The sequence below is a fragment of the Cyprinus carpio genome, chromosome A2 (genome assembly GCF_018340385.1).
Source record: "Cyprinus carpio isolate SPL01 chromosome A2, ASM1834038v1, whole genome shotgun sequence".
NCBI lineage: Eukaryota > Metazoa > Chordata > Actinopteri > Cypriniformes > Cyprinidae > Cyprinus > Cyprinus carpio.
In genome coordinates, this window is record NC_056573.1 from 13,037,066 (window position 1) to 13,062,533 (window position 25,468).

Below are 25,468 nucleotides of genomic sequence, written 5' to 3' on the forward strand. Positions count from 1 at the left end.
AAATACACAAAAAATAAAAAGGCTTACCTTTAATTGATTTGTTTCATTGATCTAATCAGCATGAAAATTCTTTTCACTTGATAGTGGTAGGTAAACTAGTTTGTAAAAGAAAGTTTGCATAAAGAAAGTTTGCTAATGCAAACAGAGACGACTGAAAAGCTTCTTCCAGTCACCATTTATTCTCACCTGTCTAATTGACTGAACAGTGCACGCTATTATAAATAATGAGTGTACTATGAATATAATATAAATGCATTTAAACCTAAATTTAAAGAAACATCATTAGAATAGTAATAAACAGGTATTTGTTGAAGGATATGTGGCTTCGCTCTTGGCATTCACCGCGTGCCTTAATTGAAATACATTAAATCAAGGTCCACTGTGAACACGTACAGCGCGAGCCTAAAGTGCAAAGAGAGATTCATCTGGGCCTGATGAAAATCTGAATCATCGTAGATATACATCATGACTCGGTCCATCCACCGCAGGCCACACAAATTGTATTCTGCCAACAGGTGAATTTATTCAAAAGCCTTACTTAAGGCCTATTTAGGTATGAATCTCATCCTGGTTAAATAATGCTGAATGTTTCCTCATCTGGTGAGCCTTACTGGAAGCCTGTGTTCTGACGGACAAAGCACACAGCCAGGGGCAGTGCATTCAGAATGCCTGCACATCCAAGACATCTAATGCAGCCTTCCATCCCTGTAACCTATAAAACACCAAAATCATAACAGTTTAACCATAATGGCAACCAGGCCTATATTCGACATGCAATACACAGAATAACATCGAACATTAGACAACACACGCAAATTAATTCCCAAATATATGCCTCATATAAAACATTAAAAGAAAAACAGATTATTGATCCCAATATTCGCTAATTAAATCGTACCAGAATACGCAGAAGATTGCTAAGATTATTATTTATTCCCACTGCTGTCGGCAGGAAGCATTCGCGTTAATACCCGCATCACTGCATCATCCCACAAAGGTGAATTTGACTTATTTATTATCTACGTTTGTTTTAAGATTTTGGAGTTCATGTACATACCTCCGTGAAGCCATGCAAACCTGTTCATATCGCTGCTTAATGCTAAAGCGGACTTTCAAATAAATAACGAGCCAGCGACATATAAATATGGAAACTGCGCCGAGCGCTACATTGCAAGGGAGGCGCGTGACGTCACCATGCAGACAGATGTTCAATCCCTGCGTCCTTGAGTTTAGCTATAGGCTATGTTAGCCAACAAATGACGTGCAAAACGATTGATTGATTGTTTATAACCCTTACAATACTACTACTACTAAAAAAATAAATAAAATAATAATAATAATAATAATAAAAATACAAACTGGATACTGGCATTAGCCTATACAAGTGATTACATTTGGGCAGAACGCGTGCCACATCAAACCATGAAATGGAGAGCTGCTATGATTATGTTATGTTGGTTCAATTCAAACATCTAATACAAATCTAGTACTAAGTAAAAAAAAACATATTTTCAAGAAACATGTAACCATGTTTTGGTTAATCATTAATTTGTTAAATAACACATAATTCTGTCTTTATCTTTCGATGCCGTCCGACCATTCTCAGTCCTTGCATGAGCTCATGGAAAGAAGTAAATGAACATTCACACATTATATAGTTACATTGCAAGGGGTGGTGTAGTTGTTGATCCAATAAGCATTGTACATTACATCATATAGGAATCTCAAGCAAACAGTGGGTTTTTCTACCTGCTGCCCATAAGAGATCTACATCTAGAGCCCATAAGATGTAGATTACATCTGTATGTTATATAGAATGGAAGTATGGCCAGGAAGTTCTGGACATATTAGGCATACACCTGGCCAAGGATACCTCAACTCTGAGCAGAAGGACAGACTTAACTCAATAACCTTCGGGCCTATAGCCCCCGTCCTGGTCTGAACATGTGAACTCATGGAAATATACATGTGTGTGCATGTGTGTATAGATTGAGATAGAGAGAGGTAAGACAGAGTAGAGAGAGAGAGAGAGAGAGAGAAAGAGCACAGAAGGGAGGATGGATTGAAGAGAGGCAAACTCACAGAAACATCTGGCAGAAAGCACAATAAAATTTAACATCATTACAATCATTACATTACATTTGAACTACAAATCAAGACTGAAATTTAATAATAGGCCTACTTCTGTTAACTTTAGAGGAAAATATTTACATTACTAACTTTAAAGACCAGTCTTTAAAGATGTTAAACCACGGGCCGGTCGCATAAAATGCTTAGACTAGCCTTAAAAAATTAGCCATCTAATTTGTTAACTGTTTAAATAACTGTTTAAAGTCAGTTACAAAAATGTAGGCCCAATTTTAATCAGAAAAGTTGGGCTCATTATCTCCAGGCTAACTGCTAGCTGGTCAAACTAGTTCTTAAGACACAGTCTTAACGTAGTGGCTATGTTTATGCAACTGGCCCCTGAACTCTGTCTGTGTGTACGTAGTCAAGTGATATGCAGGTGAGTGTGTGTGTATGTGTATGTGCATGTAATGTATGCATGAGTGTGTGTGTGTGTTCAAGTGAATGTTGGAAAGTATTCCAAGTGTGCATCTGGATATGCAGGTAAGTCGTTATTTGCGTGTGTGCTTGTAGCTTGTACGTGACAGAGAGAGGGTAAGAGAGAAGGAAATTAATCTATAGCTATCAGACTCTAATAAGACTCTAAGACTGATTTTTAAAAAAGCTATTAACAAATTAAAAAGGGAAGATCCCAGACTATTGAAAGTGTTTCTTTATTAAAACATAAAATTACAATTTTGTTATGTCATGGCAACCTTTTACATCAATGTTGTGATAAGGGACAGCATGTTGGGATGGTTGCATCAATATGTTGCAACTATACTGACCTGATAAAACTTGTTATGCTAGCTGTGCCTGTTAGAAGCTAAGAAACACTGAATAAAAAATGATATGACTTTACAAGCTTCACACAAACAGTTTAGACAGTATGACAAATAATGTTTTATACCTTGAAAATTTTATTTATTTATTTGCAGAAGAAATGGTCAGATGTGGCTGCTTTATTGTGTTCAATTAACTTTATTTATTGAGTAATAGCGGTGGAAATGGACAGCAATATGATTAATTCATTTTACATCTTAGTTTACTCTCTTTTAAACATCTGGAGGAATTACGTAGGCTACTATATCTTTGTAAGGAATTTATCTCAGTTTTGAATAAGGCATGGGTTTTGTGTCTGTTTAAGCTGATGAGAGAAAATTCCGTCTTCAGAGTTTTCTTGGTTAATGTTTGACAAAACTTGACCTGTACAAAGGTGAAAAAACATTAGCTGTCAGTGGGGTGTGAGGGGCTCATTCCCTGCCCCCTTTTACGCAACACCCTGCTAAGAGAACATGACATTAGATCGACTCGCGCAGATATGAAGTCTGAAGAAGCTGACAACATCGAGGAATTAAATAATTTACCTGTTGATTCTATTCGGATTGCACCGTATTTGTCTGAACTGAAACAAAAAGCAGAAGCAGAAGTAAGCAAACGACAGTTGAATTTGTCGGCAACTTTCTTGATACGGTTTCTGCAGGCGAGAGACTTCGATGTGGCACTGGCGCTCAAGGTTTGTAGCACTCCTTTAAACGATGGCTGAACTCAACTGATACTAACTTGTAAACCAATCCGCGTGCTTTCTGTAGTATATGATACCGTTGGTGATACGTGATTTGATTAGCAATAATATTTACAGGCGACAGGCCCATTGACACAGTGCATGAATCTAACAGCTCATTTCCGAATTAATTTATGCGAAAGAAATAGCATATCATCGCTATTTTGTTTTTCATAATTGTTGTTTTTACTTTTATGATTATGAGATCACTGAGTATAGTTTGCTTTTTTTCTTCCTTATATTGTGTTTATATACTTGAGTTCATTTAAACTGCACATTATAACCTAGATCAGGGGTGTCAAACTCAATTCCTGGGGCCAGTTGTTCAAAAAGTTCTGGATCAGAATGATTTGGAAATCCCATGTTTTGCTATCCAGGATCAGGCAACCCATCTTACTTTTGTGCCGGTGTAGTGCCGAAATTTGCACCCTGCCAGATTATGCACCCCCTGGTACTGGTAGGTTTAGGAGTAGGTGTGGGGGAGGGGTTAGGATTAGGGGTGGGGTTGGGGCGCGTATTTTTTTTGTGACGTTGAACGAGGGGATGCAGAATCTGGCAGGGGTGAAGAATTCGGCACAACACCTGTTTTTCAAAGAAAAAGATTTTTTAAATTTTTTGTACCTGAAATCCACCCTCATGCTGGGATCAGAAGAATGCCTTTTTATTTTTTAATCAAAAGTATCCCAATCTTACTAAAACATTTAAACACAACTAAACTGAGAATTGAATCAAAATCAAAACCAAGATTGGATTTTGTGATCTAATCCGAATTCAGAATCCTTTTTTTATTTTTTTGAACAACCCATTTTCAAGATTTGATCCAATCCGATGGCCAAAATCCGATCAGATTACTTTTGAACAACTGGCCCCTGGAGGGCAGGAGCCCTGCAGAGTTTAGATTCAACCCTAATTAAACACATCTGATCTTACTAATCAAGTCCTTCAAGCTTATTTAAAACTACATGTGTTGGAGCAGGGTTGGAACAAAACTCTTCAGGGCCCTCCAGGAATTGAGTTTGACACCCCTGGCCTAGAGTAACCCATTTACTGCAGTTTTCTGCCTCTTCATTTTTATTTAATGTACATGTAAATTTCTGGCACACCAACATATTCTTTTTTTAAGTCTAGAATTTAGTTATTTCATCCATGTTAGCAATTGGATTTACAATAATTCATCTACACAACTGTATATGTTTATATCTGACATTCAGATGCATTCAGATGTCAACCCAACCATAATCAATGTAATGTGCAGTGCTTTTTTGTATTATGTGTTATTAAGATTTTGTCCCAATAATATTCTTACGTTAAAAACTTGAGACTAACATATCATTGATCTTGTATTTTTTTAAATACAGCTTTTGATTAACTATCATAAATTGAGACAAGAATGTCCAGAAATAACAGCTGATCTGCGGCCATCATCTGTCATTGGACTTCTGCAAAACAATTACCATGGAGTTTTGAGATCACGAGATGATGCTGGAAGTCGAGTTCTATTCTATCGGATTGGCAAGTACATACACCAACCATTTTTTAAAAAGTTGTTTTGCTCATTATAATGGTGAATATCACAACATTTCAAATGTTTTCAGGTCAGTGGAACCCCAAAGAATTCTCAGCTTATGAGGTTTTCCGTGTAAGCCTCATTACATCAGAGTTGATTGTTCAAGAATGGGAGACTCAAAGAAATGGACTCAAAGCAATTTTTGATCTCCAAGACTGGTGCTTCGCACATGCCCTGCAGATAAATCCTTCTTTGGCAAAAAAGATATCTTCTGTACTTACAGTAGGTATCCATTAAAACATTTTCATGAAAAATTTATAAGACACCACTTATTCAGATTTCTGTAGAAGATCTGGCTTTAACACCCCTAACTTGATCTGCTAAAACTTGCTTATCAATGTCCTGTTTAGTTTCTTGTAGATTCTCTTTCTCTTATAGCAAGGTTTTAATATTACCTAAAAAATGCATTCAACAAAATATCAAATCTTTTTTGCAGGACTCCTTTCCTTTGAAAGTACGTGGCATCCATTTGATAAATGAGCCTATTTTTTTCCGTCCTGTCTTTGCTATGATCCGTCCATTTCTTCCAGACAAAATCAAACAACGGGTTAGTCACATTTAAGTACATATGTGTGATTTTAAGAGTATTCACTTTAAAAGATTTAATATCTGTGGTGTGTTTTTATTTATAGATTCATATGCATGGGAGTTCATATGCCCAAAGTCTCTGTGATTACTTTCCGAAAGCTATTCTCCCTCCTGAGTATGGAGGAACCGGACCCAGCATAGATGAAGTGTGTCAAGATTGGACTGAGTACATCATGCAGTCTGAAGACTATCTTCACAGGCTCTCTCTAGACTTAGGTGGAGGAGATGCTTCTCAGTCATCTACCTTTGAGTGATTACAATGAAGGTATTTCTTACCATGTGCTCTTTGTGCTAGATGATGTAACAGATTCTGCTGGGGCAGGTTACACACAGTCTCTGAAAATCAGGATAATATTGCTGATTTAAAATTCATCCCAAAATTAAAATGTACTTGTCCTCAGGCCATTTAAGATTCTCCACTGGAACAGATTCAGAGAAATTTAGCAGTACATCACTACCGTGAATGGGTGCCATTAGAATGAGAGTTCAAAGAGTCCTCTATCCATAATATTGCTTTCTCCAGTGGAAAAGTCATCTAATATGAATAATGAGAGAAAGAGATTAATCTCTGTTTATAAGTGAAAAAAGTCCAAAACAGTTCTAAACAAATTTGTCTGTGGATGGCCTGAGAGTGAGTACATTTTTATTTTTTGGTGAAACATTCCTTTAAATTGTAAAGCATGTTAGTGTAAACATATATGCTTTGCTTATATACTTATACTCTTTTTTTCATATTATACATGAATTAATGGTGCAACTTTTTAAGTCTCCTAATATTCCAGACTGAAAAAAAAGTAATTCACAGTTACTTAGTTTGACTAAGTCATATTTTTGATTAATGTGATTTTATAGAATTCTGTAGCACACAGATATTCACTGCAAGTACTTGATATACCTCTGAAGTTACAATATAGCATCAGATATCATATTTTGTGTTTACTTTTAGGATGATTCCACAGTCACTTGTAAATAACACAAGCATTGTACAATGTTGTGCGTGACCGAAATATCAAAGTGCCTTCTTTTCCTTGTGAATTGTCTTTATTGTTGTATTTTCATAACAATGGACATAACTCAGGATGTTACATAAGTCTCTGTGCTTCTAGAAGTTAGATATCAATTATCACGAGCTGCTTCATTATATTGTTGCTCTTAAGGCAAATGATCTGTAATGTAACTGTAAACTGCAGCATTTATTAGCCTTTGCTGAATTTTAAATAAATAAACAGCTGAAGACATGTACTTATTTAGTCTAAACCAAGTGGGATTACAAAATTGCACTTTGGTCTGTTGCCTTTTGCTCTGACTCTTAAACAAATATAAACAGAGACTAATGACCTTACTGGAGCTCTTCATGTTTACAGATTTCCTTAAATGTGAATTTCTGAAACCATGTATATAGTTCGGTTTGTTGCATTCTTTCTGTCAGACAGTGTGTCTAAAGACAGAAGAAAAGGACTGTTTTATATTATTTAATTGTGATGTCCTCACTTATTATCAAACTATGACTATTGTTTCAGTTTTTTTTTTTTTATTTAATGTACATTATCGTAATGATAAAAAGTTATACACAGATATATTAATACACAATGTGCAACTCAAATAAACTTGGCAGCCAAACAATTGCAAAGGTCACTGTGTGAAATTCTTTCCCCAACTGATTTTTGAAATCTGTGTTATTCAGAATTATCTGCAAAATCCAATTGGGTGGCTATGGTAAGCACTCCATTCCTTGCTTATTCTTAATATATTTAATTCTTATAAAAGTTTTATTAAAGATATGATAAAATTGTAAGATATAAACAATAAGAAGATATATTATTAATAGTAAAAATAAGCCACCAAGAAATCATTTAAAACCATATTTTTTTAGTCTGATTAGGGACTGTACTTGAATGAATCTCCAGAGGGAACCAAGAACATCCTAAAATAACAATCCCTCCATTTCACCATAGTGTCATTGCGTAAGGACCATATTCCCATGTTTTTCTAGGGGGTACTATCTGTACAATTTGTCTGCATTTTTATTGTATTCACTCTGTGCACATCACCCACCAAATCACACTTAAAATAATCTCCTGGTAATGAGACTGACGCAAAGAAATTACAACTTTTGTCATACTGTGAGAATATTGTTGACTTTATTGAGGCTATATTTTAGGAAATTATTGCACGCCCTCTGCTGGTAAAAACAAATAAAAAATACACTATAACAGAAGGGTTTTTTTTTTAACAGCATGCCACACTAACAACCAGTGATATCCAAAGCGCTACTGCGCAACATTATATAGTGGCAACTACCACTTCAGAATGTATAGGCAAATGTATCCTGAAGATCTACACTCTGAATTACAATGACACTTGGAATGCCAAATGGTGGGAGAGGCCCAAATGGTTCCCACACCTCATTAACCCAACTAACACAGGAAGAGTATTGTGGCATGTTTATATTTGAAGAGCACTGAATAAATGTGTTAATACAGTTATAGTTAGTTTTGCACACACAGCTGCAGTCTTTAATCCAGTCTAGAAGTGTGTAGTGTGGCAGCATTGCCATAGGTTAGAATAATTCAAATTCAACTAAAGCTTTTGACAAAACATTTAATGACAAACAAATTTGCTCAAGTACTCTCATGCATATTCTTAAATTGTTTGTGATTCTTTTAAGAAAAAGGCAATTTCCTGGGGAAATTGTCCCATTTTATCATTACAATTATTACATCTGAAAAGCAAACAGTACGTCATTCTTTGTATCAAACTGGGTGATCACAAAACCTACCATAAATAATAAATTCAAGAAAATAATTCAAGAAAAATCGTAATTATTTGAATATGAAGGAAAGAGTGTTTAACAGTTTGAAAACAATTACAGTTTCAACAGGTTTTAAACTCATATAAGTATAAAGTTCCACACTACTTACTAAAGTCACTTTAGGATGAGGTGGACAAAAGCAGAAAGGGGGTGGGGCACAACTTATAGTCAATGGAACAATTTGTACCAAGACAAAAGTACAGTTTTCGTTGTTAATTTCACCCCCTCACAATATAAAGGATTATTAGGACAAATTCAGTTGCATTTGTAAATTAATAAAACTAACGTAATGTGCAACTGGGCTAGTTTTGCAAGTAAACTGGAGGCAGAAAAGACCTTACTTCCAGAGTCCAGGCAGCAGTAATTGTGCAAATCACAACCTACGCAAGCTCTATTTCACACATAACACGATAAAATCATTCGACCGTTATACGCAAAGATAAAAATTATGATCATTGTGTGAACTGTTTTGCATTCACCACACTGTTTGTGAAAAGATATGGATTGTATCTCGCGATAAATCCAGCCTTCCATCTTGCCACGTTCCAGTGCTGGCAGGAAAATACAGGGGCAGAGCTGGGCGGTCTTACCTCGCAGGTATCCACACGATTGAATAAGTCATAGGCTACTGCTAAGCGATTGGATGACATTTTCATTTGCCCCGCCCACAGCGTCTTTGTCTGGACAGTATTGGTCGAATGTTCAGTCACTCAAAATAGGGACGTGTTGTTATGGGCCTCGGTATACGAAGGCATAGGGATTTGATTTCGCAGGGCATCCGTACCAGAACTGAGACTTGAATTACAGTCAGTTTATTTGTTACAGAACAAGAAACGTCGAAGAACTTTTACCTGCAATGGCTAAGAAAAACGCAAAAGGACCAGTTAAAAAAGGTGTGTATGTTTACATTTTTTTTTCGTCAAAAATACGTGCATTTCTGCGAAGGCCTGAAAGTTAATCGGGCGGCAAGATTGATTTGTATCTAATTTAAATGCCCTGAATATAGATTATAAACAAGCAAAATAACACGAATGTCCCCAGTGCTTTGTAACGACTAAAGTCGTGATATATAAACTGCGTTAGTTGTGTTACACTGTAACCACAAATAGTTCTTGAATCGTTGCTAACGTTACACTCAGAGCGAGTAAGAACTTCTCTGTCCGAAACAGTCCGAGAGGGGTGTAATAAATCCCCCTGAACATGTCTATGCACTTGGAAAATTGGACATGGTTGCAGAACTTCTGCATGCGTTTAGTCATACTTGCACGTGCACCACAAGGCCTAGTTTATTGCACTGTTTGTTAATTCCGACAGCAGCAAATGACCTATATTTTCAGATAAATGTTTGCACATCGACATCGCTGGAGCCAGAGTTGCCCCAGTGTGAGCTCTTAAATGCTCACGTGTCAATATTGGGAAAGCATGGGAGGGGTTACACACGTGGCCTCTAGGGTCCTATGTCCCCACATAAAGTCTGCCACACTGCAGGAGCCCACTGCTGGTTAACAACGTCCGGGCGCTGTTTTAGCTATGTAGCTATTAATATTGACTGTAGTAACTGCGTGGTTATTACGCAAGAGTGGTAGATTAAGTATCGATTAACTGTTGAAGTAAAACGAACCCCTGCAGTTCCATTTTAGACACGCGTGTATAGAGTTATCATAAGGGCTGACTTTACACTGTAAAGAGGGTAATTTTAACACAAAAACTAAAATGTTACCGTAAAAACATTTAAATAGGTTAACTGTAAGTTTCTTCACCATATGCGATGAAAGTATGTATTTACAGAACAATACGTGCAACTATATTGTAGAATTGTTTTCGGTTATTTTATTTTTTGCATTGTTTAGTGTTGTGTGTGTTACTATGTTTGTCATGGCCACTGTACACTTCCTATTTTTATTTGATAGCTACTGATCATGCCTATTTTCTTCATGCAAAAGCTTAATTTATCACGTAGCCGGAATTATTATAGTGGTTAGCTCTGTATTTTGAGCCAATAAAGCAGACCAAGCTGATTAGAATAAATGCAGTTATAAATTGTATACCTGAATACAGGAATCAAATGCCATCACGTGATACCTGATTTGTATGTGTTTTTTATTATGTTGTTGTCAGTGAGGTGCCACTTGAACCACCATTTCTTATTTGCTATAAATGTCCCACTTCTCTCCATTAAACCATTTCATTTAACGATGTTAATCCATTATGGAAAACTTTTCATGTAATGATAATAATCTAGAGCCACACCCATTTAAATGTCTACTGAAGGTGAACAATTTCAAAACCACTATCCTCAGATTGATGCATCGGTAAATGTGTTTCCATCGTAGTTTATGCAATTTTTTTCTTATTAAATAAAAAGTTTATCCTACTCAATCATAAGTCTTTTACGCGCATTTATTTTTTTATAATTTATGCACATATTGGCGTTTCCAATCAGCGGTTTTTATGCGCATAAAATAGGTGGATGGAAACATAGCTTATAATGCAATGCTTTGTAAAGAGAATTCAGCTGTTCATAAAGTGGTGGAATGCTGTCTTTGATCAAATGTCAAAATCATTACTTTCAGGGATCTTTTCAGCTGCAAAGAATAACTTGCTGAGTGCAACAGAAATGGTAAAGAAATGACAGTCTGTCATGACTTGCCTGCATTTAGTTTTTTTCTCAAGCAGTTCTCCACTGATTCCACTGTTCTGTTCAAATAACCTAGCATGTGTTTTTTTTTTTTTTTTTTTCAAGGGCATTTAATCGAATGCAATTCTTCTTCATATGTGAGTGCGTAGCAAATATTTGATTTTTGGTAAATGCAGTGTGCACCTCACAATATTAAATGTTCTGTTTCATACAAAGAGTGAAGAATGCATTTGTTTGTGTTTAACAAGTAACACTGTTCAATCCACATATTCTTATGAATGGCAATACTATTTATATGTAACATTTGAACTCATGTTGTTACATCAGACAACCCACTGGACTTTTAAACCAGTGTATGATCTATTATTCTAAAGCAGTGTTAATGTGCTGGTCATTCAAGATTCCAGTCGGGGTGCATACGCTGAAAAAAATCACATAAGGGGTTAATGTCCAGAGTTTGTTCCTGTGACCAGACAGGAACTGCTTGCTTTACACAGTGGGGTGTGTAGGTATGACTGAAGAAGAGAGGGTAATTCAAGCCAAACATTCCACTACAATGTGATGTAAGCTGGATGATGAACATTGTGTACCACAAAGGCATAGTCGAATGACAAAAGCAGTGCATAAGTTACAAAAAGAGTTTGAAGCATTGTTTTTCAGAGCAGGTATATATGGGGGAGGGGAAGATGATGATTAGGTCACAGTGGCAGCTGTTTGACTATCCGAAGAATTGGCAAACATGTTTGTCTAGAGGGGCGTCTTGTAACTAATTATATCCGAACACGGTTTTTCACACTTTTCCTCCATGTATGTAGGTCTATTTTGCCATTTTTTTTTTCCACCATTGCATTAATTGAATTGCCAAAATGTGTTTTTTTTTTTACTGTTTTGTCCTGCTTTTCAAATAAAAATTCAATTACAAAACAACAATTTAAAAATATTTACTTTACACTGAACTTGACTAGAAGACTACATGCTTCTGTGACCTTTTAATGAAGCAGATTTTTTTTTCTGAACTCTTCCACAGATGTGTGGCTTGACGCAAACCTGTTTCTGAGCTGTACAGGCAGTTCTTTTGACCTCAGTGTTTGTTTTTTGCTCTGATATGCATTATCAGCTGTTAGACCTTTAATAGGATGTGTGTGCCATCCCAAATCATACCCATTCAATTGAATTTCCCACTGGTTAACTTCACTTGAAGTGTAGTAACATCTATAACCTAAATGAACACTCCTGAGCTAAATTTCAACTGTCCCAGATAAGGGTATGAATACTTATGGAATGGAATCATTTTAGCTTTTTATTTTTAATAAATTTGAAAAGATGTTAAAAACCAGTTTTTGAGTTAAATTTCTTTTTTTTGATTTAGTGTTATGGTGTATGTTGTTTTGGTTGTTGTGGACAAATTTAAAGCAGTTTAACATAAGGCAGCAACAAAACCAAACGTGAAAAAAATGAAGGGGTATGAATACATTCGCAAGGCACTGTATATGGCTAGTTTGTTTTTGCCAAATCCAAGCAGAAGACACCGCTAACATGTTTATTATTTCATCAAGAAACTCGGGAGACCGGTCCTTGTATGGAAAATAAATAGCTCTGTGTCAGGAGAGTCACCTGTAAGTTTGCCAAGATTTAAATGCTCCTCTGCCTGGAGGCTGAAAAACACCTTCCAAAGTTTTATTTGCATGTCATTAAAATGCATGTATGTGACAAAGCAGTGTATCCTCCATTCTGTGCTACTCTTTTGTCAAGTACAGTAATTTGGGTGACCAATCAGCCATTTCAGCTTTAAGAACAGCGGGATGGAGTGGGATTTGCCTCTACCCTTTCCTACGAGGGCTTGAGATTTTCTGGCTTTCAAGTGGACGGTTCTAAAAATAATCCATTTGCTGGTGGAGTTCCATATTAAGTTCTGGCTCAATTCACAAGGAACAAAAAGGCAGGAGACCTGCCGTTGTACAGGGGTTTGGGGTAGGATCTCTTTTCCCCCACTTTGCTTGGAGGAATGGGGGAGCCGAATGCAGAGGTCAAGGTGGTGAACGAAGAAACCGGTATAGTATTTTTATGATTTGAAATAACCTTTTATGACGAGAGATTATGACATTTAACAAATCATGGGGGTGTGAGAGAAAACCTTAACATTTGAAAATGAATATATGATATTATTTAATACTTAATTTTTAGGTTTAATTTGTATTTTTTGAATATGAGCAACAACAATTTGATTGTTTTTTTTTTTTTTTTTGTTTGCTTTTTTTACTTTATTGTTATAAAGTTTTATTGTGCAATCAGTTTATACGTGACACCTGTACAAACTATAAAAAGAGAATTTCGTTTGTTGATAAATCAACTTTAGTGTTGTTATTGCTGTCTGTATATCCGTTACTAATGTTTGTAGTGTGTGTGTGCCCATGAACAAATGTGTGGCTTGACCTAGCAGAACGCAGCGGACAAAACACCTGTTCATTCTTCCCACTAGAGCTCTGAATGCAGATGTATTTATACCACGCTTCCATGAGGAGCATCAACAGACCTCAGAATAACTGCACTCTTTTAGAGTTTTGTCACCTTGTGATTACTATAGATGTGATTTCTGATGGAATATTTAAACATCTTAAAGGGAATCTCTCATTTGATTTGATTCGTATATATGTATTTGAATATAGAAAGAATTGATTGGTCTCCAGTAGATTTTTATCTTCAAAGCTAATGTTACATAGTCTATTGACTAGTGGCCTTGAGTGAATACTTGTGTGTACCGCAATACTAAAGAACTAATCTTACTATCAAAGTCATGGTTTAATTTTGAGCATGAATTCCTCGTTCACACAGGGGTTTTGCTGTGCTGCATTGATTTGATTTTGTTAAATGAATACATTCATAAACTTTAGATTTGATTTATTTGTTCCTGACATATAATCTTACTCTTTTATCCTTCAGATGCCAAGCCACAGCAGGTGCATAAGAATGGAAAGAAAGCAGAGGTTGGAGGAGGAACCTCGTTTTTCACCTGGTTCATGGTTTTGGCTCTCCTGGGCGTCTGGACCTCTGTAGCCGTGGTGTATTTTGACCTTGTTGACTATCAAGGTGTAATTGGTGAGTCTTTGGTTTCTCTTATTCAGATTTTTCATATAACTTGATTGTAGTTTTAAAAATACTTAATATTAAATGTTATATGTAATTTCTTTTTGTATATCTGGCCTTAATTTGCATGCAGCCAAAGCAAAGGACTTGCGCTATAATCTTTCAGAGGTATTACAAGGTATGACATCTGAACCAGAGAATAGAATCACCACCATAAACCTCATTTCTTTGAACCTACCATCTTCAGTTACAAACCGGGGAAGTAAACCTGCTATTTAATTGTTAGTTCCGTTTTAGTGTAATTTTCCATACTTTAATATAAATATACACTACATTTATATCAATGTACTCTAAAAGTTTGGGGTCAGTAAGATTTTGTTTTTAAATAAATTTATTTTTTATTTGGCAAGGATACATTAAATTGATCATAAAGGGACAGTAAAGACATTTATAATGTTATATAATTTTTCTATTTAACATAAATGCTGTTTATTTGAAGTCTCTGTTCATCAAGGAAAATCATGGTTTCCACAAAAATATTAAGCAGCACAACTGTTTTCAACATTGATAAAAATAAGAATAAGCATCAAATCTGCATATGATTTTTGAAGGATCATGTGACACTGAAGACTGGAGTAATGATGCTGAAAGTTAAACTTTGCATCACCTGAATAAAATACGTTAAAATTGATACCAGTCATTTTATATTTTAATAATAATAATAATTCACATTATTTCAGTTTTTACTGCATTTTTTTTATTAAATAAATGCAGCATCAGTGAGCATAAGACACTTCTTTCAAAAACTTTTAAAAACTGACACCAAAACTTTTGGATGGGAGTGTATATTTTCTAACTATTTGAATGGGATAAAATGTTAATGTAATTTCTTAGTTCAAAGTATTACAGGGAACCTTGTACTATGTAATAGAAGACAAATAAGAGCAGTTGAACAGTGCTATAGGACTTTTAGTTCCATATATGGCACAATGGATTATTCACAACCCATGTCAAAAGACTAAATCAGATTCACTTTCCTTTACTAGGTAAACTTGTGTCCTATGATGCTGATGGAGACGGAGACTTTGATGTGGAAGATGCTAAAGTTCTACTAGGCAAGTGCTGTGATTCCAATGAATTTTTACCAGATGATGTTTTGCATGACTTGACTTTGGTTCACTTTTGTGCTGTTTCAAATTAAATCAGTTGCACGTGCATGGTACCTTTTCATGCTTTTGTAATCATCATTTTATTCAAACAACATACCATTTTGAAGAAGAAGTGATGAGAGATTATTGGCTTATTGCATGATTTTGTAAATTAGACCAACTTGCTAATATTACATTCAAGGCAAAGTCATGTCATAAAGAAAGAAAATAAAAAGATTTATTGTGTCATTTAGCATGTAGCTGAACTGATTTCACAAGTAACTGAGCCATATATCCATCGAAAACAGCCCCATTGGTCCTTCTCATGCATGTCCCCTTTCTCCTTTACCTCATTTTCCACTTTAATAGCATCTTTACCATCTTTTTTTATAGCACTGAATCTTTATCTATTAAACCTTGCAAACAAACACCACCCTCTCTCTATTTTCTTGCTCTCCCGCTGTTCTTTCTTTCCCTCTCTTTCTCTTTTTCCTTATTCTCCCATTTGCATAGGGCTGACCAAAGATGGCAGCAAAGAAAACTCAGACTCCCTTGAGGAAGTCCTCGATATTTTAGCAGAAGAGGGCACTGATTGGTTTCAAGGTTTCTTCACCTTTCTTTATGACATTATGAGTCCTTTTGAAACGCTAGAGGATGAAGAAACCGAGGCAGCAGCGGAGGATGTTGCTGGCGCGTCACAGACTGAAGGGGTTCAGGGCCAAAAGACATGCGTTATTTTAGGCCTTCAAAATCAATAGTCGTGTTTTCTACCCCAGTTGTGACAGAAGCACTTTATTAGAGGAGGACTTGCTCCTTTGACGACTTGATTCTGTTCCCAACACTTGAAGAAATATTTTGTTGGGAAGATCGCCAACAGTCACTTTGGGACTTGCGAACTCTTGAGAAGATGATGTCATTATGAACATTTACATATTTGTAAATATTGAACTTGTGTAGTTATGCTTCATTGCTGCTCTTTCGCAATGGTTGTTTCCAACTACTAATACACTATTTACCTTTTGCATATGACCTTGTAAGTTGAACATATCACCTTTGCTGCATGCCTCAGTTCCCTTATATCATGAACAACAGTATGTATTTGTATCTTAGTCTTGCAGTTTAACACTGTACATATGACATCTTGTTTATAATCCCTTTTCTATGTCTTTCGGATCTGAATAGTTTATTTCGAGCTATTTAATATTACACAATAATTGCATTTTGGGATGATTTGCATCCTTAGAAACTCAGTGGAGATATATTTTTGTGTGGTTTATATTTCCTTTAAACTTTTTTTTTGGTACTGCTCAATACAGAATAGGCAGTTTTATATAACATTGTCAGTTACGTTGTTGTGATTCTTCATTGTCTTGTGAGTTGCCTTTGCTCTCCTTCATCAAAGATTTGGAGAATATTGATAGCTTAGATACACAGTATTAATATATCTCACTCCTCTTGCAGTATTACCTCAATTAACAAAATTCATGCAGGAAACTTGTACTGTGGTCTAAACCAGTGGTTTTCAAACCGGTCCTGCAAGCACCCCCAACACTGCACAGTTTCTGTGTCTTCCTCATCTATCACACCTGATACAACTCATCAGCTCAATAGACCGCAAGACCTGAAATGGGTGTGTCAGATATAGGGAGACATACAAAATGTGAGGTGTGCTTGCAGGACCGGTTTGAAAACCACTGGAAACAGACATATATCTGATTTAATCAAGAGATTGCACATGGCTGTCAAATCAGGAACTTCCTAAGTTCATCAGCCAAAAACTAGTTCAGTGGCATGTGTAGGAGACGTCTCCTGAACCCCAGAGTTCTGTAACCGTCAACAATCAGTTCCTACTTGCCAATCTAAAGCACCTGAATCTGTGTGCCTGATAAGTAATATAGTGCTTGTATATGACTTCTGTATTACTAGAAGGGAGTTGAGAGGGCTATGGATTTGTATGCAAAAAGTACAATATTTACTGCTGATATTATTTACAAAAATGGCTTCTTTTGTGTTTGGAAGTGTATTTTAAGATAATTAAGTGTGTGTAGAATTAGGAATTTAGATTAAAAAAATCTAAACCACTTTAATACCACTTATGTCACAATTATACCTTCAGACATTTCAAGTACAGTTTTAGTGTTTATTTTGGTAAATCAACAATTCAGATCATTTGGATTAATGATTTTGTAATTGTTGCCATATTTTTCAGTTGTTGGTGTCGTTGGTGTCCTAATATCTTGTACAAAAAGCCACAATATAGTGATTTGTTGACGCACACTGTAATTATTTTTCTTTTTTGATTCAATAGCATATGCATCATTTTTTAAAAAGATTTTCTTTCTTTTAAAAGTATTAGTCACCAACCATTACGTGTTTTACAGAGCATTGTGCATGATTACTCAAACAATAGAATCAGGGCAGACATGGGTGAATGGGCTGGATACTCTTTGACATCATTAGTGTCAAAGAAATGTATGAAGAAGACCTCACAGGCAGGACTTACACAGTACAACTGTCTTAAGTAGCAGTCACTGAATTTATTTGTCTGTCTCGTTTACACCAGATGAAAAGAAAGATGTTTCCAGGAGAAAAGGAGGTATTTGCACACTTGGTCTGAGTGCATGCAGCTGTAGTGTGGTTTGGGATCTTGAAGGGGTTTACTTGATTGACTTGTTTCCGTTTGCATGACTGAGCTGACATAAAGTATTTTAAGCTACGTATAATTTTTCTGTTTAACCAAGGAGTGTTTAACAATACAACCTTTGTAGTTCACATTTATGAGTCTGCATGGACAATGATTACATGACAAAGAACTACATGCACACGTAAGTCTTGTGTATACTTTTTCCAGGCTATTTGCAAATAATATTAAGGAGCTGTGGACTTGTTTTAAACATCCTAAATACATAGTCCTCTAATATAACGTGTACAGTAGTGATTCTCAACCTGGGAGCCAGGGCTGTCTAGGGAGCATATATATTTTATTTTTTTCATATGAAACACATACAGTTTCTTAAACTTCTGGAGTCACATAAATTGTGGTCAATTAATTTAATATATCAAGACTTACAGTTTCTGTTAGAAAATTGAGCAGCTTTGTCATAATTACAGCAGAAAAACTTCAAGTATTGTAGCCTGTATGGTGGGCCTTCCAATATGCCCCGGGAGGCCATTACGTTAAATAAGTTGAGAACCACTGTTGTAGAGAATATCCGAAACATACTAATGAGGGAGTTCTGATGTGAAATGATTTGCATCATGCCAACTAATTGTGTTGTGGCTTGAGGTGTGTGTAGTGATGATTTAGTTACCATGACCACATCATCAAACAAAGTCTCTCCCCAGAGATTTCCCACGTCAAAGATGTTGGGTTGAAGCTAAGGGAAGCTCTGAAACAGCAGCTCACCATCATCCACGAAAGAGTGGAGGCTAGGAAGATAGCTAAATTGGCACTGGCAGAAGTGAGGCACATCCTAGCCAAAGAGGAGGAAGAGAGGACCTTGAATCGTATCAGGGAGGAGTCGGAGGCCAAGGCTTGGGAGAGGGCTGAGGCTCGGCTGAGAGAGGAGGGGGAGAGAATAGAGAACGAGGATGTGGAAAAGGCCATGGAAAGAATTAGAAAGGAGAAGGAGGAAAGAGAGAAAATGGCAGAAATTGAAGAAGCAAAGAAGATTACGAAGGTGGAAAAGGATGAGGTGAAGAAAAAGCCAGAGGCTGAAAAGAAATCTCATGAGAAACCTGCTGCTGCTGATGATGATGGTAAAAAGGTTGAGAAAAATGAAAAAGGCAAAGAATCCAAGAAGGCTGCAGCTAAAAAGAAACCGTAAGGCAGCACATCAGCTACTGTTAGATCTTTTTGTCTTTTGTGTAAATTGTTAACATCTGGCTGAATTTAATCTCAGGCCATTGTGAGTCTTCAGAGACCACACCTTATAGACCGAAGGCAAGACCTTTTGTCTCTATGAGAGATAATCAGTGATGTTAATAACATTGAGATTAGTAGACGCAAAAACAGAACAAGGTGCTATATGCCGATCATCATGTGGAACTTCTTTTATTTCTCTTAAAAATGTTTTTGTTTGAGGATAGAATTTTGGTTTACTCTTAAAAAATACTAGCTATTGTGTGAGATTTCAACATTGATGTTTCTCTGATTTTTTTTTCTTTTTCATTTATAGTATATATAACAGCTAGTGTTACTTTACTAAGTGAGAACATTCTTGTTATCAATAAACTACATGAATCCCCTGATTTGTTTTATCAGTGCTTTGAGTGTTTTTTTTTCTTTTCAGTGTTGATTAATATACGAAAAACAAACAGTTGTATTAAAATTGGTCTTTTTTGCCACAAGAATACTTTGCTGTTCTCAAATAATATCTATAAACTCTTCTGTAAATGTTCCTTTTTCCTCTCCTCTATTTCCCTATTGGTCTGTTTTAAACATCAAATGCATACCTTTGTTCCTGTAAAACAAAGGACAGAAAAAGCTATAGTGCAAAAGTAAACCAAACAATAAGGTTGTTATGGATATCCTTTTTTGAAAATGTAAAGGTTATTTAATGCACTTCATAGAGGGTTTCATGTGACTGTATTCTACACTTGCATCCACATGTAAAATCCTCAGGGCTGAAAGATAGGTCCACTACTGAGACCATTGAATCACCTGAGGGACCCCCTGCTGAACCTGTGGAAGAAGGTAAAGTAGAATCATACACAGGAGTTTTATGCAATAAATAAGGGTGCAGTGAGAATTTATTGATGCATAGAAATCTTTGTAGGGCAATAAAATGAGATGCAGGATTTTATAACATAAATAGACATTTAATGTGATATGCAAGTAAGGAAATATGAAATTTCCTTGACCCTGAAATTAATTTTTCCTTTATTTGTGTCAACAAACGTATATTTTTAGTAAGTAAGGGAGTTGGCCCTATGTAATGGATCATTAAACGTTAACAGTGTTCATAAGGATGGTGTTCTGTGTGTATATACGTCCCACCTGTGTTCTATTTAGAAATGATTTTGATGTTCCCACTTTAAATTATTCTGATAGACAGTTTTGTAACTGAAATGCCTGCCAGTGATGAACGAGTCCTACCACATACCACAAAAGTCCTTGCATAATATAACATGAGAGTAATTGCATTGACCTGTTAGAGCAGAGTTGTATAATTTAACTTATACCTTCAAAGTTAGTAAAGCATTATGGTACAAGTGTGTTTTAGGACAGATAAACAAAGGCTTTCAAATCAGAAAAACAGACTGTTTTCCTTCAAACTAAGTTTATTAGTTTTTTTTTTCTTTTCTTATTCAGCTCCTGAATCTATCGTGGAGGAAGTAATTCAAGCCACTAAAGTTGAAGAAGCAGCTCGGCCACCACCAGGTATGGCTTTTATGTCCTTTGAAATTACAATATGCAATCGTTGCTATTTGTTTCCTCATACATATAGCTGTATATATGTTGTGTATATACTATAAAAGAATGGAGTATAACTAGACCTAACCACTGAATTGGTGCGTTCACAAAGTTCTACACCTCCCCGCCCACCCCTTACATGTTCATATAATAAATATATTGGCACCTAACAATAAGGGTATAATACAGTCTGTTTAATAGATTTACTATAATTTTTTCCCTTGCAGAACCAGAGACTGTGGAAGAGGAGCCTGTTCCTGTGGAAGAAGAACCTCTGGCAGTAGACGAAGAGCCCACTTCCATAGAAGATGAAGTAGCTGAGGAGGAACCAGAGGTTGAAGAGGAGCAAGAAGTTCCTGAGGAAGAACCAGAAGTTGTGGAGGAAGAGCCTGAGGTTACAGAGACTGTTCCAATTGAGGAAGAGGCTTTTGAGGAGGCAGTGGAAGAGCCTGCAAAAGAGGAAGAGGTCATACCAGTTGAAGAAGCAGTTGAGGAGGCTGCACCAGTGGAAGAATCAGTTGAGGAGGCTGCACCAGTGGAAGAATCAGTTGAGGAGGCTGCACCAGTGGAAGAATCAGTTGAGGAGGCTGCACCAGTGGAAGAATCAGTTGAGGAGGCTGCACCAGTTGAAGAATCAGTTGAGGAGGCTCCTCCAGTGGAAGAAGCAGTAGAGGAGGCTCCTCCAGTGGAAGAAGCAGTAGAGGAGGCTCCTCCAGTGGAAGAAGCAGTTGAGGAAGTGTTGGAGGAAGAGGCTGCACCAGTAGATGTAGTAGAAGATGTACCACTGAAAGAAGCAATAGAAGAATTAGCTGAAGAAGTTGCACCTGTGGAAGAAGCGGTTGAGGAAGTGTTGGAGGAAGAGGCTGCATCAGTAGAAGATGCACCACTGGAAGAGGCAATAGAAGAAGTAGTAGAAGAGGATGGACCAGTGGAAGAAACAGTAGAGGAAGCCGCACCAGTAGAAGAAGCTGTGGAGGAGGTGGTACCAGTAGAAGATGATGTGGAAGAGGTTGTACCGGTAGAAGATGATGTGGAAGAGGTTGTACCGGTAGAAGAAGCTGTTGAGGAGCTTGTACCGGTAGAAGAAGCAGTAGAGGAACCTGAACAAGAGGAGGAAACTGAAACGACAGAACCAGAGGAAGAAGTAGAAACACCCCAAGAGACAGTTGAGGATTCAGTCTCTGTAGAAGAAACTGTAACAGAAGAGGAAGTTATAGAGGAAACAGATGAGCCAGTTCAGGAAGATGAGGATGTACAAGACTCCATGTCAGAGGAAACAGAGTTTGAGGCAGAGAATATGGAAGAAGAGGGTAAGTTTTCTTGTTTTCGCAAGTTCACTCAGGTTCTTTTTAGCAAAAAATAATACCCAAAATGTCTTATATGTTTAAATAGTACAGTAAAGTATAATAATGTGGATGCTAACATTATCTGATAATATCAGATACTACACAGAGATAACAGGAAGTTATATTTGCTTTGTTGTGAAATGTGTCTGTCTTGTTACAGAGGATGTAGCTGCTGAAGAAGAGCAGGCTGAGGAGGACGAAGCAGGTTGGTAATTCAATTTTATGGTTATATAAAAGATAAAGAATGGGAAGGTTTCCTAATCTATACAGAAAGTTGTTGAGTCATACATTCTGTTTTGTAAAACTATATTAACGTGCAATTATACTTCATTCTTGCTTGTTTATTCATTTAACAGAGGAAATTAGCCAAACAGAAGAACAAATTGAGTAGAGCCTACAGGTAATCAATATTTTCAAATTCATATTCATTTTCATCATGATTGAAATTTTCTTCTCATTAAGGATGTTTTTCTCATGCAGTTTAATTCTCCTCTCTTTACTTGAATTTGCATTATATTATTTCTATGCATCTATAGATATTTTTATATTTACTGCTTTATTTTCTTATCTTTATTTCTATCTTCTTTTAATAATGATTTGTTGGTTATATTTTCATGTCTTTTTTATTTCCTGTATGTATGTAAATCTTTAAGTATATAAATGTATGTAAAAATGCTATAACTGCGTTCAAGGGAAGTCCTTTTAAGGCAGATTAGTTTTCTTACCAGCCATATTCATAACCCCACCAAAATCTGACAACAATGTGGTACCATAAATGTATGGGGAAAAAATCAGTCTAATCCAGTTAATGCACATTGTAGAGTAAACAAACATTCACATATGTACAAGTGGACTGTCTCTGCCTTATACAGCATCTGCTTCAACTGAAAACAAAACATCATACAACTGGTTAACTGTCTTTAAAGCTGATGATTTTGTTTTACAGAAACATAAAACATTAGGCAGTATGTAAGATGCGGAGAGGACCAGCACCACATGGCATTCCACTGGAAGTGTGCAGCTGCCAATTCCCACCATGGAGTAAAAAATGGAGTTCCCTTTCATTTTCCTGGATTTTCCTTTTTTTTTTTTACACTCAAGCCTGTTTGTTAATTGACAATGCAGTCTCTTTGTGTACAAGTACACATTTATTTGAATGTTTTGTCAACTTTTTTTTGGTGATTTGACTCTTACCCCTTTTCCCTTTTGAATCCTTTTTCTTTAATTACAGACAAAGCTTTTCCCCATCCTCTAACCTAGATGTGAAGTAGCCTTTTTTGAATGATCATTGATGATAGTTTAGTTTTGGAGTTTCCTTTCCAGTGTGTACAAACACCTTCATGTTGCTTTATAGCTCAGAGATCTTCATATTCCAGTCGGCACTGAATTCATCAGTGTTTCTTTCTTCATCAAATCTGATGTTTTGCTTCATTGTGAAGGTACTATGCAAAGCTGCACTGATCCTTTTCGCTATTTTTTACCCTTTGTTTTGTACTACCAATATGTATTGAGTCTACATTTCCAATGTTGCATATCAAGGACAAGTTTATGCTGGCAGGTTAACCAAGATAATTGCTATGTGAACTGTATGGAGTGAATGGGCGTGCATGTGCATGTATGTATGTGTGTGTCTATTTGAAAATTCATGACTATGCGAAAAAAATCATTTGAGCCATTTTTCTCACTAGTATGTTTTCATTGTTTTCTTATGCAATTTCCAGCATACAGTACCTCTGTTGGAACTGTTTTGCTAAGAGTTTTTGCAGTTTAGGAAATTTCACATTTTTGAAACTCAGTTGCATAACGTTGCCCCCATCCTGTGTGTTTTTTTTTATACTTTTGCCTTTTTCAGTAAGTCATGTTTCATAGGCTCATGATTTGACAAGCTCTGTTTCAGGTAGACACTCCAGCTGCTGTGCAGTATGCGTCTGACAAACAGTGTTGTTTAAATGGGTGTCTTATGTAATAACTGGTGAAGGATGCCCACACAAATATGGAGCAACCTACTTTACACAGTTTTATTTTTTTATAGCAGGGTAAAGATCTTACCTAGTGCTTTTTGTGGGACATCACAAATTAGTATATGCTTATTAATTTGTCAAATGTCATACACTGCCTATGTATTGACTTCACTGTGCATTTATTCTGGCCCTTTCAGCTGTTGTAGGCACATCTGTAAGAATACAAGATAATTTTGTCATTGTACATTCAGAAAGAGATAAATGGTTGTCAGTTTAATATCATAGCAAGTCAAAATTAGTTTGTATTTAATATCGATGTTTTCATGGTTTTTATTACAACACAATGTAGCTTTCATCCTTGATGCAGAGTAGTTGGTTAATAAATTGAAAACTTGTTTGATCTTTTGAAGGAAATCCAATTCTGGCCCCTGAATTGTTTCACTGTGGAATATTATTATTATTTTTAATTTTTTTTTCATTGTAATGTTGTTACACTGTGGTTTTATGGGGCCTGCCAGAATAGATGTTGTTTTTGTGATAGACCTTAGGAAATGCTGCAGATCTCTTCAAAACAATGGTTTCATAACATATACAAGTGGCTCAAATATAGATTTAGTTTTTTTTTTTTTTTTTTTTCTACAACACTAGAGGGTGTTTTGGACCCCTAATACTTTTGAAGTCAATGTGAATTTTTAAAGTGGTATTAGTTTTACAAAGTAAAAAAACTTTTTTTTTTTTAGGATTTTTTTAGGATTTTTTCAGGATTGCTTTTATTTAGGATTTGACAATTTATAGTCAAATAGAATGAATTTTATGAAAGTGTTAACTTCTCAAAGCCATATGTGAAAGGTTGGATATAGTAGCCTTAGTACAGGTTCAAGGGACAGGCACATCACAACCAGCAATAACACCATTTGTGAAGGGAACATTTTTTATTGAAATCCAGATATAAACAGAGGTTTACTTGAGGCTTTCTATCCAGAGGTTTACATGAAATCCTGCTGTATAGGCTAACTCATTTTAAGTTATTGAGGAAATGCAATTTTAGGGAGTTTTGGGTGACTTTTCAGAAATCTGTAAACAACTGTAAATGTGCTGCAATAAAGGTTGGGTACAATAAAATCACATAGTATTGATTCTTTTTATTTAAGTTCGGAAAACCATCCATCCCTATACACGTAATACAACAATAAACAAGTATGCTAATCGTCTTGTTGCTTTCATAAATTAATCTTATT

At 36.1% G+C, this 25,468-nt stretch overlaps 2 protein-coding genes across 8 annotated transcripts; both read left to right on the forward strand.

Moving 5' to 3' along the window:
* Positions 1–3,250: 3,250 nt before the first annotated feature.
* Positions 3,251–7,445, forward strand: LOC109106201 (tocopherol (alpha) transfer protein). Its single transcript, XM_019119576.2, has 5 exons — positions 3,251–3,622; positions 5,029–5,182; positions 5,266–5,459; positions 5,674–5,784; positions 5,870–7,445. Exons 1-5 carry the CDS (start codon positions 3,428–3,430, stop codon positions 6,077–6,079), a joined length of 864 nt encoding a protein of 287 aa, XP_018975121.1. The 5' UTR covers positions 3,251–3,427; the 3' UTR covers positions 6,080–7,445.
* Positions 7,446–9,349: 1,904 nt separating this feature from the next.
* On the forward strand, positions 9,350–25,355 carry LOC109106218 (probable serine/threonine-protein kinase kinX). 7 transcript variants are annotated; one of them, XM_042773991.1, is made up of 11 exons: positions 13,033–13,326; positions 14,216–14,371; positions 14,493–14,537; positions 15,406–15,474; positions 20,132–20,203; positions 20,822–20,890; positions 21,151–21,416; positions 21,447–22,233; positions 22,430–22,474; positions 22,626–22,669; positions 23,216–25,355. In XM_042773991.1, exons 1-10 carry the CDS (start codon positions 13,281–13,283, stop codon positions 22,658–22,660), a joined length of 1,590 nt encoding a protein of 529 aa, XP_042629925.1. In that variant the 5' UTR covers positions 13,033–13,280; the 3' UTR covers positions 22,661–22,669; positions 23,216–25,355. The 7 variants fall into 7 exon arrangements, with proteins under 7 accessions (XP_042629921.1, XP_042629925.1, XP_042629940.1 ...); XM_042774006.1 differs by having other exon boundaries at positions 21,477–22,233; XM_042774013.1 differs by having other exon boundaries at positions 21,507–22,233.
* The last annotated feature ends 113 nt before the right edge of the window (positions 25,356–25,468 follow it).

Coding starts and splice junctions, on each gene's coding strand:
- LOC109106201 (XM_019119576.2), top strand. CDS start 3,428: ATGAAGTCTGAAGAAGCTGACAACATCGAGGAATTAAATAATTTACCT. Junction 5,460..5,673: donor AGATATCTTCTGTACTTACA/GTAGGTATCCAT, acceptor TCTTTTTTGCAG/GACTCCTTTCCTTTGAAAGT. Junction 5,785..5,869: donor CAGACAAAATCAAACAACGG/GTTAGTCACATT, acceptor TTTTATTTATAG/ATTCATATGCATGGGAGTTC.
- LOC109106218 (XM_042773977.1), top strand. CDS start 13,281: ATGGGGGAGCCGAATGCAGAGGTCAAGGTGGTGAACGAAGAAACCG. Junction 20,204..20,821: donor TGCTGAACCTGTGGAAGAAG/GTAAAGTAGAAT, acceptor TTTCTTATTCAG/CTCCTGAATCTATCGTGGAG. Junction 22,234..22,429: donor AGAGAATATGGAAGAAGAGG/GTAAGTTTTCTT, acceptor GTCTTGTTACAG/AGGATGTAGCTGCTGAAGAA.